The sequence below is a fragment of the Primulina eburnea genome, chromosome 12 (genome assembly GCF_022965805.1).
Source record: "Primulina eburnea isolate SZY01 chromosome 12, ASM2296580v1, whole genome shotgun sequence".
NCBI classification, from domain to species: domain Eukaryota; kingdom Viridiplantae; phylum Streptophyta; class Magnoliopsida; order Lamiales; family Gesneriaceae; genus Primulina; species Primulina eburnea.
The window spans coordinates 36,832,519-36,848,733 of record NC_133112.1 but is presented as its reverse complement, the minus strand read 5'-3'; the positions used below and the strand labels follow the sequence as shown (position 1 = coordinate 36,848,733).

General features: G+C 37.8%; 1 protein-coding gene across 1 annotated transcript; it reads right to left on the bottom strand.

Annotated features, from left to right (window-relative positions):
* Nucleotides 1–48: 48 nt before the first annotated feature.
* Nucleotides 49–3,076, bottom strand: LOC140807417 (receptor-like protein EIX1). Its single transcript, XM_073164253.1, has one exon. The coding sequence runs from the start codon at nt 2,929–2,931 to the stop codon at nt 214–216; it is 2,718 nt and encodes a 905-aa protein (XP_073020354.1). The 5' UTR covers nt 2,932–3,076; the 3' UTR covers nt 49–213.
* Between the last annotated feature and the right edge of the window lie 13,139 nt (nt 3,077–16,215).

The following is a 16,215-nucleotide window of genomic DNA, read 5'->3' as shown; positions in this document are numbered from 1 at the left end:
AGACGGGTCAACTCTACCCATATTCACAATAAAAAGTAATACTCTTAGTATAAAAAGTAATACTTTTTCATGGATAACTCAAATAAGAGATCCGTCTCACAAATACGACCCGTGAGACCGTCTCACACAAGTTTTTGTCTTAAAACACGGCATGCCTCAACATATGTAGTGAAAGGAGATACAATCATGCTAAAATAAACTACCTTAACCTTCTCATGTACATATGATCCTGTCAAAGAAACTAAAATAAGCACACGGTTTACAAAGTAGCAGGGTACCAATAATTCCCCAGAACCCAACAATGAAACCCAAGACAATAGTTATGTAAAACTCCTTCAAGAAAGATTGGTTCATGAAGGCATCATCGTCGTTCTCTTCGCTATTATGACCGGACAAAGGATCGGGGTAATCCTCAGGGCACATTGGCAGAGGGGGGCCACATAGTCCGATGTTTCCGGCATACAATGATGCATTGAAGCCCTGAAGCTGTGTTCCAGATGGAATTTTGCCTGAAAAATTGTTGTTTGACAAGTCGAGAAAAGCCAAGAAAGGTAAAGTCCCAAGGCCCTTAGGAATCTCCCCCGAGAGTTGGTTTCTGGACACATCAAGGCACTCCAACGACTCCATTTGATGAATTGCTGGATCTATATTTCCTTTCAAATGGTTTCTTGACAGATTCAAAGAAACCAATCCCTCCATCTGGAAAATCTCCTTAGGAATATTTCCCTCTATTCTGTTGCTAGAGAGATCTATGAGTGTAAGAAGATAAAGTGTTGTACTGTACTCAAACACACGCCCTTTCCATTGAACAACTACCTTGTCCACCACGTTGTAAACTATTGGATAAGAATAACTTGTACCCAATTCACCGTACGGTGTTTTGCTACTTTTCTGAACAAAAATAGTGAAATTTTTGAAGCAATGGAGGGGGATTCTTCCTGATAGATTGTTCCTGGAGAGGTCTAAGATTTGGATTTGTGTAAGATAACATAGTTCTGGAGGAATACTTCCAAAAAAATTATTGCCTCGAATATTGAGAATCACCAAGCTTGCAAGATTTGTTCCAATCCATGCCGGGATATTTCCTGTTAACTTGTTACTTCCAACATCAAGAACTTCCAAGGACCCACTATTTTTTAAACTGGACGGCAATTCACCAGATAAGCTATTGTTGAACAAGTGCAGGGTCATTGGTAATGCAGAGCCCAAAGTATCTGGAATTTCACCAGAAAAATTATTGTTCGACAAGTCGAGAATGTCCACGGCCGTGTTCTCCCAGCAGTCAGGAATTTGTCCTGACAACTGGTTGTTTGAAAAATCCAGTAAGCCGAGCACATCATATTTGGACTTGCACAAGAATGATATTGATCCAAAAAAGTTGTTATTGGAGAGATACAAACACGTGGTATTGGGGTGAAACGATGGTATGAGACCTGCAAATTCATTAAAACTTAAATCTAGCAAAGGATGACCAGATAATTTGGATGATAAATCAGGAAGTCTGCCACTAATCTGGTTATGAGAGAGATTCAAGAATTCTAGCCTAGGAAGAGAATCCCAAAACCATTCAGGTAACTCATCTGAAATATTAGCGCCAGAGAGATCAAGCTGGGAAACTTTACTTTGTGTTCGAACCCATGTCGGGAAACGAGGTCCCACCTTGCAAGAAGCTAGCTTTAAGAATTCCAATTGGAAAGGAGGATCCCAATCGGGGGTCAAGTTGAATACCAACGAATTGTAGTTCAAATCCAACTTTTTTAAGTTGTGAAGTTTGGAGAGATGTGATTCAGATATTGTACCTTCTAATGAATTGTAAGTGGCATACAAAACTTCAAGTTTGGAAGCTTTCCAAAAACTTTCAGGCACCGAACCCGTAATTCGGTTGTAAGACAGATCTAAAATCTCCAACGGCACCATCGTCCCCACAAAATCAGGAAGGGATCCTGTCAAGTTATTGCTGGATAGATGTAATTTTTTCAAACCTTTTAAATTCCAAAATGACTTCGGAATTCCACCTTCAAATTTGTTGTCTGATAGATCAAGATTCTCGAGAGAAACAAGTTTCTGCCCGAACCCATCAGGAATGGAACCATCAAATTCGTTACTAGATAGATCAAAGCTAAGCAAACTCGTACTGATGTTAAATAACCAGTGGAAGGCCAAAGAAGTGAGACTCAAACCTGATAGATCAAGAACAGAGAGAGATGCAAAAGTAGAGTTCACATATGCATCTACAGAAGATGTATCGTTGGGGAAACGACACCCTCCTAAATATAGTTCCTTCAAAGATTTGATTATCAGTATTTTCTGGAAGACAACGGTTTTCAAACCTTCCGTAAAACTTGAACTTCTAAGATCAAGATGGAACAAAGAAGAAAGATTAGAGATCCAATCCAGGTTCTGGATCATCAACCCGCCATAATTGTTTCCAAGGTCCAGTACCCTCAAGTTGGTAAGATTTCCCAGCTGACCAGGAACTTTCCCTTCCAGTGAACAATAACTAAGATTGAGATACCGCAACTTATCGAGGGAACCCATGAATTCGGGGATTTCGTTATCAGAAAAATCATTGTTACTGAGGTCCAAGCTGATCAAATGACGCAAGTCGACCAGAGCATCACTAAGATTACCTCCCAATGCATGCCATCGGTCGAGAATTTCTTCAGTAAGATGCAGACTTATTACATGGCCAGTCTTGTTGCTACATCCAACGCCTCTCCACTTGCAACATTCTCTCTTGTTTTCTTCACTTCCCCACGACGAAAGAACATCATACTCATCAACAAGTCCTTTCTTGAATTTGAGAAGAGCTTGTCTTTCTGTTTCTTTACACCTAATTACTTCTGCACTCCGGCCACCTTTCAAAGCACATATGGAAACAAGAACAAGAAAGGCAGACAACAATCTGGTGTTACGCTTTTCATAATCCATCTCTGTGATCTTGTCTTAACTTTCTACATTGAATGGAATTTATACGAGGAGAAAATTTTATTTCCAATAGTTTGTCAAATATTTAAGGCAAGGTAGACTTTTGGCTCCTCAACTTTTGTCAGATTGGCAGGGATTTAATGGCAAAACTGGCTGTCATTGATTTATATCTATTCTGTATATTGCAATTAGGTGGGGTTGCATTTTTCTAGTGGTGGATATTGTTGGCTAGTGCTTTACAATCTCACTAATTTCAACTGTTGGAATTCTTCACATGCTGTTGAATATTGATATTGAAGATAATACATTATTCTTCAACTTTCATACAAGCTTCGCTTTTTCAAGGTTTATTTCATCTTACCCATGTAGGCATTGTCCTCATGATAGGATGGATGGTCAAGATTTGCCCATGCATGTATAAGACCCTTTTTTTTTTTTTGAAATTATGTGTGTGGAAAGATCTTACCCGTTGAAATGAAGTGAGGGCAGTGCCCACATAGGTAAGATCTCATCTGCCCTTTTTCAAGGCGTTCCCATTCATTTGACCCTTCAGTCTTCACTCCACTACTTGTTGAATTAAATATATTACATAATGTAATTAATTAAGATGTTGATGTAGTCAAAAGAAGGGTGCCGAGAGTGTGATGGATACATGGGGATGGAGCCACAAAACAATTAGTTTATATCATCAAAAATATAAAAATAGTAACCGACAGAGCTGTAGATTTTTATTTTTTTTTTGGTTCCCAAAATTTACTAAATCCAACTCGAATTTCCTATCGTTCAAATTTGATTCCTAATGTTTGTGGAAGTAGATTAAAATTTTCCATTTTTAAAACTTCATACCCTCGGTTATTTGCTAAATAATTATTGAGTAGGTCTCTTGTGAAACGCTCTCACGAGTATTTATATGTGAGACGGGTCAACCCTACCCATATTCACATCCATATTCATATAAAAAATAATACTCTTAGCATAAAAAATAATATTTTTTCATGGATGACCCAAATATGAGATATGTCTCACAAAATACGACTCGTGAGACCGTCTCACATAAGTTTTTTGCATAACTATTTTATATGCTTCTGGTTTTGACCTTTTGAGATTATACGGACATTCAGTTGTCGGTTTTTTTTAAGAATATCTCTTCATTAAATTTTCGTTACATGATTTAACATATAAATTGTGGAGAATGTAAATTCATAACAAAATGTTGCAAATTATATTTGAGGATTACGCCAAAGCGATGATAATCAAGATGATAATATATTATTAGAACTCGCATAATAAGACAATAAAAAATACACAAATATTTGTGTGGTTCATCCAAATCTTTATCGGAAAAATATTAAAAATGTATACAAAACATTCAATCTTTCACAATCTCAACTCAGAGTATAACAAAAAAATATTTTCTCTAATTCGAACAAATCTTTACACTAAGTGAAAAAAATTTCTCTCTAATTTATGATGCTGAAAAGCTTCTTTGGGATGTTTTGAACTAAATTGAAGGAATTCTATAAATAGAGTTATTTGTGAATTTAATTCCACCGAATGCAGTTGTGCATTTAATTTCACCGATTATGCTGCAGTCACCAATCATTTTGTCTGCCATTTAATTTGATCCATGCAGTGTACCTAACCTCTCTCTAAGACCTGATTTCAATTATGTCTTCACAACATCAATACAACATCTCATATTTCCTCTTTTTTACTTACAGTACAATTGAAGTTGAACACAACTTCAGTTTGTCAATGGTCATAGCCTTTGTGAGCATATCAACCAGATTCTTACATCCAGAAATCTTTTCAAGCATCAAAATTTCATCTTCTAGTACCGATCTTATGAAATGGTATCGAACTTGTATATGTTTTATCTTAGCATGATAAACATGATTTTTTGCTAAATGAATAATACACTGACTGTCATACTATAACGTGCTACCCTCAAGCTTATGACCCAGTTCTTTCAGAAAAGATCTCAATCATATCATGCCCTTGATAGCTTCTGTAACCGCAACGTACTCAGTTTCAATAATCAAAAGCGCAACTATCTTTTGCAACTTAGACACTCAGCTTACTATTGTACCACCTAATGTGAACATATATAGTAGTACTTTTTCTGTCATCCAAGTCACCATCCATGTCGACATCGACAAAATTTTGTAAGCCCAAATTTGACCTCCTAAAGCATAAAGATAAATTAATAGTAAATTTCAAGTACCTGATAATTCATGTAACTACTTCTCAATGTTGTTTTTCCAGATTGCTCACAAATCTGATCATAACTCATATTGCATGTGCTATGTTTAGTCTTGAGCATATCATTGCATATATGAGGCTTTCGACGACAGGAGCATAAGGGACCTTGTTCGTATAAGTCTGCTCGTGCTTCGTCGATGATTATTGTGCTTTGGTTAGTTTAAAATGACTAGTCAAAGGATTACTCATAGTATAACTTCATTCATATTAAATCGGCTAATCATTTTTTTCGCGTACTCTTTTTGTGATAACTTCAAGATCTCATTCACCTGATCTCTTCAGATCTTAATTTCAAGGATTTTCTTTGCAACATTTAAATCCTTCATAGCAAATTCTTTTGATAATAATTTCTTGAGTTTATCAATCTCTTCCAGACAAGCTATTGGTATTAACATATCATCTATATATAGTAGTAGAATAATATTAGAATCATCAAGCTTCTCCATATAACAACAATGATCAGCCTGACACATCAGGAAACCATTATCATGAATCCATCAATATTCTTGTACCATTGTCGCGGAGCTTGTTTGAGACCGTACAATCTATTTTGAAATTTGCACATCATTTTCTTTATTCCTACTACTTCAGAGCTTTGTGGTTGCTTCATATAAATTTCTTCATCTAGGTCACCACGAAGAAACGTCGTCTTTACATCTAATAACTCCAAATGTAAATCTTCTTTCTTCACTAATTCGAGTACAATCCTGATAATGGTTAACTGGTACACCCATTTGTTAATCGGTACACCCAATTGTTATGTTATGCCTTTCCATTTGCCAAGTAAATTTTCTTTTAACTGGTACACCCACTTGTTACGTAATGCATTTTTGTCTTGTAGAACTTCTGTCAACTCCTACATCTAGTGGAATGACAATGAATTCAATATCATCTTCCTTGGATAAATCTCACTTGGTTGAAATATCATTTTTCTTTGCCTCTTCATACATTTTCGGTTCACATTATATAGGAAAAATATAGTGAAGTGCGGGGTACTATCTCTCAGGTGGTCTAATTGTTATCGAAGATCTCCTGAGTTCAACCATCGGCGTTTGTTGGTCATCATCTTGCGCAGTTGTTTCTTCATCTTCTTGGTTACTGCTTTTTGATTCATAAAAAATAATATCGGTCAATCGCACTTCATCAGTCTTCTTAACTTCAGGACATTCATCTGCAGCCAAGCGATACCAATACCAAAGGTCGTTTCAGTTTCGAGTCAGCTGAAACACCAAAGGTCTTGGTCCATAATTTAATTTTCGAATATAAAAATAGCAAAAGCCAAGTGAGCCTTGGTGGGAAATTTTGTCTTGATCGGTCCGACATTCGACGCACCCAGGTCGCGCTCGTACGCCTGCACACAAATCAAGCCTTTTTCCATTGCAAATCGGGCCCATGATTTGCAACCCCCTGCGCCTGTGCGCGCGAGAGAAAGTGTGGGGACCCGGACGCTAATCAAGTTCTTAATCATTATTGGGACTAATTAATCAATTATAAAACAGGGTCTAAAAATTTTTCTTTTAAAATTGCGGAACGTAGTGAAATAAAACATATTTACATCTCTGTAAATAAAATACAAATCATGTATTACAAAACATTTATTCAAACTAGAGTTTAACAACTAATGTCAAGTGTTCAAACCCTATCTCAGATCAAAGTCCGAAGTCTCCACTCTAACTCAATCTCTCCTCATCTTCTCGACCCTGAACCTGTCCCACCTGTTGTCAAGTACACATACAGACAAGACAACAGCCGGATAAACCGGTGAGAATAACTCCTAGTATAAATCAATGAAACATGCAATCATATAAACAAATATAAAGCATGTAATCAGGTATCAACAATATGTAACAAATCTGAAACATAATCAATAACACACTGTCAACAATACTCGTAGCTACTAAATTCAGACTAGACTCAATCCTAGTCTAGGGATCCCGGTTCCAGAAGTTGGCCTGTATATATATATATATCGACTAACAGTAATAGAAAAGACTCCAGTTCTATCCACGTCGATATAGTATCGATTAACAGTAATAGAAAAGACTCCAGTTCTATCCACACCGATACAGTATCGATTAACAGTAATAGACGAAGCCCTGATTCTATCCACATTGATATCTTATCGATTACCAGTAATAGAGCAAGCCCTGATTCTATCCACATTGATATGATATCGATTACCAGTAATAGAACAACGTCCGATTCTATTCACATCGATATAACATCGATTAACAGTAATAGAAGGAACGATGAATCTATCCACATCGATATAATATCAATTAACGGTAATAGAAGAAGCTATACGTCTATCCACATCGATATAATATCAACCAACAGCAATAGAAGAAGCTTTCAATCTATCCACATCGATATTCCAACATCCAGTGACAGTCTTTGGCACATCCGCCAATACCCAATCTTATGACATCGTGCAATGTGCCCGTGGCGATCCCACCACTAACGGCACTTCTGTCATAAGACTACTCGTCTAATACCTGTAATCTATAGCTCAAGAAAACAAGTATATCAATCAATCAATGCAAATATCAATGCAATAAAGTAAAGTATGTGATTTAGGGAAACCAGAGTCTAAATCGACTCAAGTCCATCTCCCAATACCACATTGACTTATACCTTTGTCTTCATGATCTGACGAAGACGAAAACTCCATTTCACGTCTGTCCATGACAATCTGAATTCACAATATCAAATAGACTGTGTCAATATACAGCTCAGTTCAAAGCCCGTTCTGATTAATATCGAATCAAGACACAATTCAATTCATATCGACAATATCACGATATAATCACAATCAATACTGAGTCTGATCAATATCAATTCACTGATGTTTCGACGGTATAATAATACAATCTCATTAACCCCGTCAATTCCAACATCACAGATATAATACAGAGACTCCTAATCGATATCGATACCAATGCTATATCAATTCTGTACAATCCCGCAATCCCGGCAATACAATATCAGTACCAACATATCAACAATTCATCTGATCCCCATCTGACCAATATCAACATAACCAGTGATACAGTACAAATCAGATATCAATCCCAGTATCACAAAATCGATAATTCCATGATTCGGATATCAATTCAGTATATTACAATCGAATAAACTCTGAAAATTCATAACAATTCCATACACAGTCCGTTCTTCAATCTGACTTCAGATATATGATGTCTACTGTGTCAAGAACATCATATCTAACTCCTATTCAATTTAGACAATATCATAAATTCAAAACATGTCTAAACGTAGCAAAACTTACGTCCAGTTGTAGTCTACGTTGATAGGAACTCAGTGCCGTACTCGGATTCAAAAACAACTGAACATATTTCACGTAATACTCAATTTCCCTCTCGGAAGAACTTAAGCTTTCTTTCTCCAATTCTTACTTTTTAATCTGAAGAGGGAATCGATTTGTACATATATATATTCATGCATGTACTAGCCAACGTGGCCCCTCCAAGCTTTGCCACAAATCACTCGCGCATATGCGCGCGCATTCTCGCGCATATGCGCGAGACTCTCGGCCTCGCCCCAAGCTGCTCGCGCATGTGCGCGCGTTCCTCCGCGCACGTGCGCGCGGCGCTCTGTTCTCTTCTCGAGGCTACTGGAGTGCTCGCGCATGTGCGCGCGTTCTTCCGTGCATGTGCGCCCAACACGCTGGACCATCGGCGCATGTGCGCACCACCCGCTGCGCATATGCGCGCAAGCTCCTGTACCCTGCGCGCATGTGCGCGCATGTTTCTGAACTCCTCGCGCATGTGCGCCGATACATACCGCGCATATGCGCGAGGCTTCTTCTTGGCACATTATCAATTCGTTTCTTGACTCTCCTGGTCCGATCTGTTCCGTCTATAATCATATCGATTATCACCAATAGATTATAATAATTGTCGCCTAATCTTTTCTGATTAACGAAATACATTTCTCGGGCCTTACATTTCTCCCCCTCTTAGATCTGAGTTCGTCCTCGAACTCTCACTAAATTAATGACGATCTATCAGAAGAAATGTATCACAGAGTTTAACATCCAAACTCATTTCATTAACATCATTCTGAGGTATCTTTCCTTTCCCGGATCTTGACTCCAAACGGAAAACACTCATTCAAGAAGTATAATGTCATAATACTACTTGAAATGATTCGTGACATGCTCACTCGTAAAATATTAGCTATACAGCATCCGTATATGCCAATCAATAGTCCTGTAGCAAATCAGTATCATCATTTATCAATCCTAGTCCAGGATATATTCAATTCCTAGCTCCAATTACCAATCATTTATCATCCGACATTAGCCTGTTTAATGTCAAATTTCGAGCTATCTTCCTTTTCTTCTGAATCATACTTCTGATTCGATCCAATCAAATCTCAGAGATCCTTCATACAACGGAAATTAACAGTTCTCCCTGTACCAAAATCTCCAAGACTGCTATCTCAATACGCATTTGATAGCTATTGTCGTATGCAAATTCCTAAATGACACTCAGTTATCTCAACTAGTGCTAAAATCCCGCACTACAATTACTGAATATCCTCCAGTATCATGATAGTTCACTCCGATGATCCTTCCATTATGCACCATAAGGAAAAGAGTTAATTGTATATACTGCCAAAAGTATAAAAGCAACCAAAACTCCTGGTATGATATATTCAACTTTGGCATTCAATATAAGCTGACCTCTTTTCTAGCATAATTTCAGTCATCTGATCATATCTGTACGCAGTCCTGTACAACATAATAGAGGCAGATTCGAACCATCTGTCATTCATAATCACATCCCGGTACAATAACAACAAGAACGCAGTAATGTTATCATACCGTTTATAGAAATGTACTCCCATTTCTATCCAAGAATCGACAATCAAGATAACTAATTTCCTTGTTTCCATCTTTCTGTCTTCAACTGTTTTGTTACCAACAAGAATACTGAATCGATCACTGTGCACTTCTGACCCTGTCTGTCATTCCAGATTCGGAATATTCGGCACAAATAAGATATATATCTAACAGGAATACCTACCTGGTGTTCTGATCGACGCTCAGATTCGGTTGCACTGTATAGAATCACAATAATATATCACAATCGGTATCATATACGGATTCAGAATAACCCCAATATCAGTTCCGATTCGAGTATCAACCAATATCTGATAATGCTGACTAACTGATCACATCTTCAAGTCGTTTTAGATCAACTGTTATATCTTCTTCGAATGTACTGTCCCCCAAACCATATAATCTGTCTCAATACTGTTTTAGAACCATAACCATTCTCCAGCATTTTCAGAACAATAATCGGACATAAGAATCTGCCCGACTCCAACAAATATAAATATCTGATATCAGTGTTGTTTTCAGTCAGAACTCACTGCCACCAATTATCTTCATATCCGAACAATTCTGGTATAGAATCAAGGCTGTAATCCATTTCCCTGATACAAAGCAACTCTAAAATCTAAATCTGCAAGGCTATAGCAAATCTCCTGCTATCGACAAATCAGCTCCTGATATGCTCAATTTCAGTAATCAACTGAATATATAAGGAATTACTCCATTCCTTTCGATAATCATAAAATCATATAGTACGGATATCAAGGAATTCAAAATCGAGAATTCTTACCGTACATTATTTATTCTTTGGCCATTTCAGGTCAAATTCTTACCATCTCCTGGCAAGAATCTATACTCACTTTGTACTGGTTATTATATATCAATAATATAGTTAAAATCCAACAACACAAGTACAACATCATCTAATTCCATCTCATTCTCATTTTACTGCAGTATATGATATTTACAGAGTTCACTGATAACAATCTTTTCCTCCAAAAGATTACAACAAAACTCAATACTACAGTAGACACAGACCCCACAGGTACAATGTATATGAATGCAACTCAGTCAAAGATAATCGTAAAGAATGCATTAGTATACATCAATACATATGCAATCTAATCATAAAAGACCAGTACCTGTCACTGTATCATCAAGTGTGTCCTGGGTCTGTTTCTCGATCACCACCCCCAGATGATCCTGCTTCCTGAAATCTTCGGGCACCTTTCTGTGGACAGACTCTAGCAAAATGTCCTTGCTGTTTACAAACACGGCATCTACTGGTCACCCCATGACATTGCTCCGTGGAATGTCTTCCACCGCAATTCCTACAATAAATGCCAGTATAATTCGGACTAGAACCACTAGAGCTAGATGAACCGCTCCCAAACTTCTTGAATTGATTCTTTTGCACTTTCAACATTTCTTTCTTTCCACCACTGCTACTGCCAATCTCGATTCTGGAAGGCAGTTGTTGTGGTATCGGTGTTGGAAGAACATATGAAGCTTCTTTTTGTCTCATTAGAACGGTTTCTGCTCTTCTGGCTCGATTCAGAGTATCAGTAAAATTACTCGGTTGTTTCACAGTCACCAAGGTGCGTATTTCCGGATTCAAGCCCTTGATAAACTGATCAGCTACAGCTGTATCATTTCTAGCCACTTGCGGACCAAACTTTAATAAGGTAAAGAAATGGGCCAAATATTCATCAATATTCAATAGACCCTGCCTCAAATTTGCAAATTCTGCACTTTTGTCCTCTCGATAAGATAGAGGTACAAACCTTTGATAAAATTCCACTTTGAAAAGTTTCCACGTAATCGTGAAACCACGCTGTACTATGGCTTCCCGGTTTACCAGCCACCAACTCTTAGCGACTTCCCGTAGTTGATTCCCAACTAGTTTAATTCTGCACTCGTCTGTGAATCCCAGAAATTCAAACAGCATTTCTATCTCCTCCAGCCAAGTCTCACAATCAGCTGGTGTCTCAACACCCCTCAAAATCGGTGGTTGAAATGACCGAAATCTTATCATCTGTGTTTCCATCAGAGTTTCAGACACATCCATCTGATCATACGATGTACTACCCCGTTCTGGAATTCGCCTAGGAGGGATATCTGATAATCACAAGTATCAGTAATAACAGGAGACAAATCCGTCTCAATCCCAATCCTGATCAGCTTACCTCTGATCAAGAATTGGTTCTGATCCAGTTTCATATAACACATATTACCAAATCATCTCCGATATCCAGGTAACATGTAGCTTAATACACAGTAACAACATACTGAAATCTTAGCAGATACAATGTTATTTCAACATTATATGCATTTCTATGCCATATAAATCCAGCCAATAAAACATAATATCATGCTAGCATACATATAAATCATCAGTATATGAAATCACATGCTAGCAATCACATATAGGGAAAGAAAACTCAATCTACCCCGCTCACTAACTCCTATCTCAGTGCTAAGGAACCTACAATTCAAGGACCTACAGCTCTGATACCACCTGTTGTGGGGACCCGGACGCTAATCAAGTTCTTAATCATTATTGGGACTAATTAATCAATTATAAAACAGGGTCTAAAAATTTTTCTTTTAAAATTGCGGAACGTAGTGAAATAAAACATATTTACATCTCTGTAAATAAAATACAAATCATGTATTACAAAACATTTATTCAAACTAGAGTTTAACAACTAATGTCAAGTGTTCAAACCCTATCTCAGATCAAAGTCCGAAGTCTCCACTCTAACTCAATCTCTCCTCATCTTCTCGACCCTGAACCTGTCCCACCTGTTGTCAAGTACACATACAGACAAGACAACAGCCGGATAAACCGGTGAGAATAACTCCCAGTATAAATCAATGAAACATGCAATCATATAAACAAATATAAAGCATGTAATCAGGTATCAACAATATGTAACAAATCTGAAACATAATCAATAACACACTGTCAACAATACTCGTAGCTACTAAATTCAGACTAGACTCAATCCTAGTCTAGGGATCCCGGTTCCAGAAGTTGGCCTGTATATATATATATATATATCGACTAACAGTAATAGAAAAGACTCAAGTTCTATCCACGTCGATATAGTATCGATTAACAGTAATAGAAAAGACTCCAGTTCTATCCACACCGATACAGTATCGATTAACAGTAATAGACGAAGCCCTGATTCTATCCACATTGATATCTTATCGATTACCAGTAATAGAGCAAGCCCTGATTCTATCCACATTGATATGATATCGATTACCAGTAATAGAACAACGTCCGATTCTATTCACATCGATATAACATCGATTAACAGTAATAGAAGGAACGATGAATCTATCCACATCGATATAATATCAATTAACGGTAATAGAAGAAGCTATACGTCTATCCACATCGATATAATATCAACCAACAGCAATAGAAGAAGCTTTCAATCTATCCACATCGATATTCCAACATCCAGTGACAGTCTTTGGCACATCCGCCAATACCCAATCTTATGACATCGTGCAATGTGCTCGTGGCGATCCCACCACTAACGGCACTTCTGTCATAAGACTACTCGTCTAATACCTGTAATCTATAGCTCAAGAAAACAAGTATATCAATCAATCAATGCAAATATCAATGCAATAAAGTAAAGTATGTGATTTAGGGAAACCAGAGTCTAAATCGACTCAAGTCCATCTCCCAATACCACATTGACTTATACCTTTGTCTTCATGATCTGACGAAGACGAAAACTCCATTTCACGTCTGTCCATGACAATCTGAATTCACAATATCAAATAGACTGTGTCAATATACAGCTCAGTTCAAAGCCCGTTCTGATTAATATCGAATCAAGACACAATTCAATTCATATCGACAATATCACGATATAATCACAATCAATACTGAGTCTGATCAATATCAATTCACTGATGTTTCGACAGTATAATAATACAATCTCATTAACCCCGTCAATTCCAACATCACAGATATAATACAGAGACTCCTAATCGATATCGATACCAATGCTATATCAATTCTGTACAATCCCGCAATCCCGGCAATACAATATCAGTACCAACATATCAACAATTCATCTGATCCCCATCTGACCAATATCAACATAACCAGTGATACAGTACAAATCAGATATCAATCCCAGTATCACAAAATCGATAATTCCATGATTCGGATATCAATTCAGTATATTACAATCGAATAAACTCTGAAAATTCATAACAATTCCATACACAGTCCGTTCTTCAATCTGACTTCAGATATATGATGTCTACTGTGTCAAGAACATCATATCTAACTCCTATTCAATTTAGACAATATCATAAATTCAAAACATGTCTAAACGTAGCAAAACTTACGTCCAGTTGTAGTCTACGTTGATAGGAACTCAGTGCCGTACTCGGATTCAAAAACAACTGAACATATTTCACGTAATACTCAATTTCCCTCTCGGAAGAACTTAAGCTTTCTTTCTCCAATTCTTACTTTTTAATCTGAAGAGGGAATCGATTTGTACATATATATATTCATGCATGTACTAGCCAACGTGGCCCCTCCAAGCTTTGCCACAAATCACTCGCGCATATGCGCGCGCATTCTCGCGCATATGCGCGAGACTCTCGGCCTCGCCCCAAGCTGCTCGCGCATGTGCGCGCGTTCCTCCGCGCACGTGCGCGCGGCGCTCTGTTCTCTTCTCGAGGCTACTGGAGTGCTCGCGCATGTGCGCGCGTTCTTCCGTGCATGTGCGCCCAACACGCTGGACCATCGGCGCATGTGCGCACCACCCGCTGCGCATATGCGCGCAAGCTCCTGTACCCTGCGCGCATGTGCGCGCATTGACGCCGCGCATGTGCGCGCATGTTTCTGAACTCCTCGCGCATGTGCGCCGATACATACCGCGCATATGCGCGAGGCTTCTTCTTGGCACATTATCAATTCGTTTCTTGACTCTCCTGGTCCGATCTGTTCCGTCTATAATCATATCGATTATCACCAATAGATTATAATAATTGTCGCCTAATCTTTTCTGATTAACGAAATACATTTCTCGGGCCTTACAGAAAGCCTCTTGACCAATCATTGTTACACCTCCATAAAGTGTAACACAATTTAAACTCACCAATGCTATATTTATTTTCCAATGTGGGACATTTCCCACTTGCCATGCCTTGCCAGCTTGTCCAATTTCTCATTCAAAGAACAAGCCCAATAAGCCTCTAGTCCAACATGTTTTGAAGTGAAATGGATTGAAATTGAAGTGAAGTGAAGTGAAGCGAAGGATCTTTATTTCTTAATTTAATTCCATCAATAACGTTGCATGCAGCCACCAACCATTTTGTCTGCCATTTAATTTGATTCATGCAACGTACCCAGCAATTACCAGAAGCAACGAGTTTTATTATCATCATCTGGGATTTTTGGATGAAGAAAACATACACTTTCACTTTTTTTAGCAAAAAATTATGTCTAAGATTTGCAGTTATATATTGCTTCATTAATTAACTTTTTTGAAAAATTTCAGATTAATTTATTTGAAATTGTGTATCAGATGGAACTTTGCCTGAAAATTTGTTGTGTGAAAAGTCAAGGAAAGCGAGGAAAGCTAAAGTCCCAAGACAATCCAAGGATTCCATTTGCTGAATTGCTGGATTTATGTTTCTCTCAAATGGTTTCTTGACAGCCAAATATTAGAAAAATCTTCCTAATCGATGATTGTTCATCTAAAATTTGAATTTCTGCAGGTCAATTTGCTTATCATGTTCGTCTCAAACCATTTTTTGCTTCATTTTAGTAAATTTTTCCCACATGTGGATTAGTATCATCGAATATGACATCATTCAATTCACTAGAAGTTTATTTGTACGAGTAAAATATGGTCCATGTGCTCAACTTTGTAAGATCTCCTAGCTGACTAGGAACTTCCCCCATCAACGAACAAAAACTATGATCAAGATACCGCAACTTATCGAGGGAACCGATGAATTCGGGGATTTCGTTATCAGAAAAATCATTGGTAATGAGGTCCAAGATGATCAAATGTCGCAAGCCGTTCTCTTATGTTTTCTTCACTTCCCCATGATGAAAGAACATTAAATTCATCCACAAGTTCTTGCTTGAGTTCGAGCAGAGCTCGTCTCTC

Excerpts from the sequence above, each read along its gene's own strand:
- LOC140807417 (XM_073164253.1), bottom strand. The coding sequence starts at position 2,931 with ATGGATTATGAAAAGCGTAACACCAGATTGTTGTCTGCCTTTCTTGTT.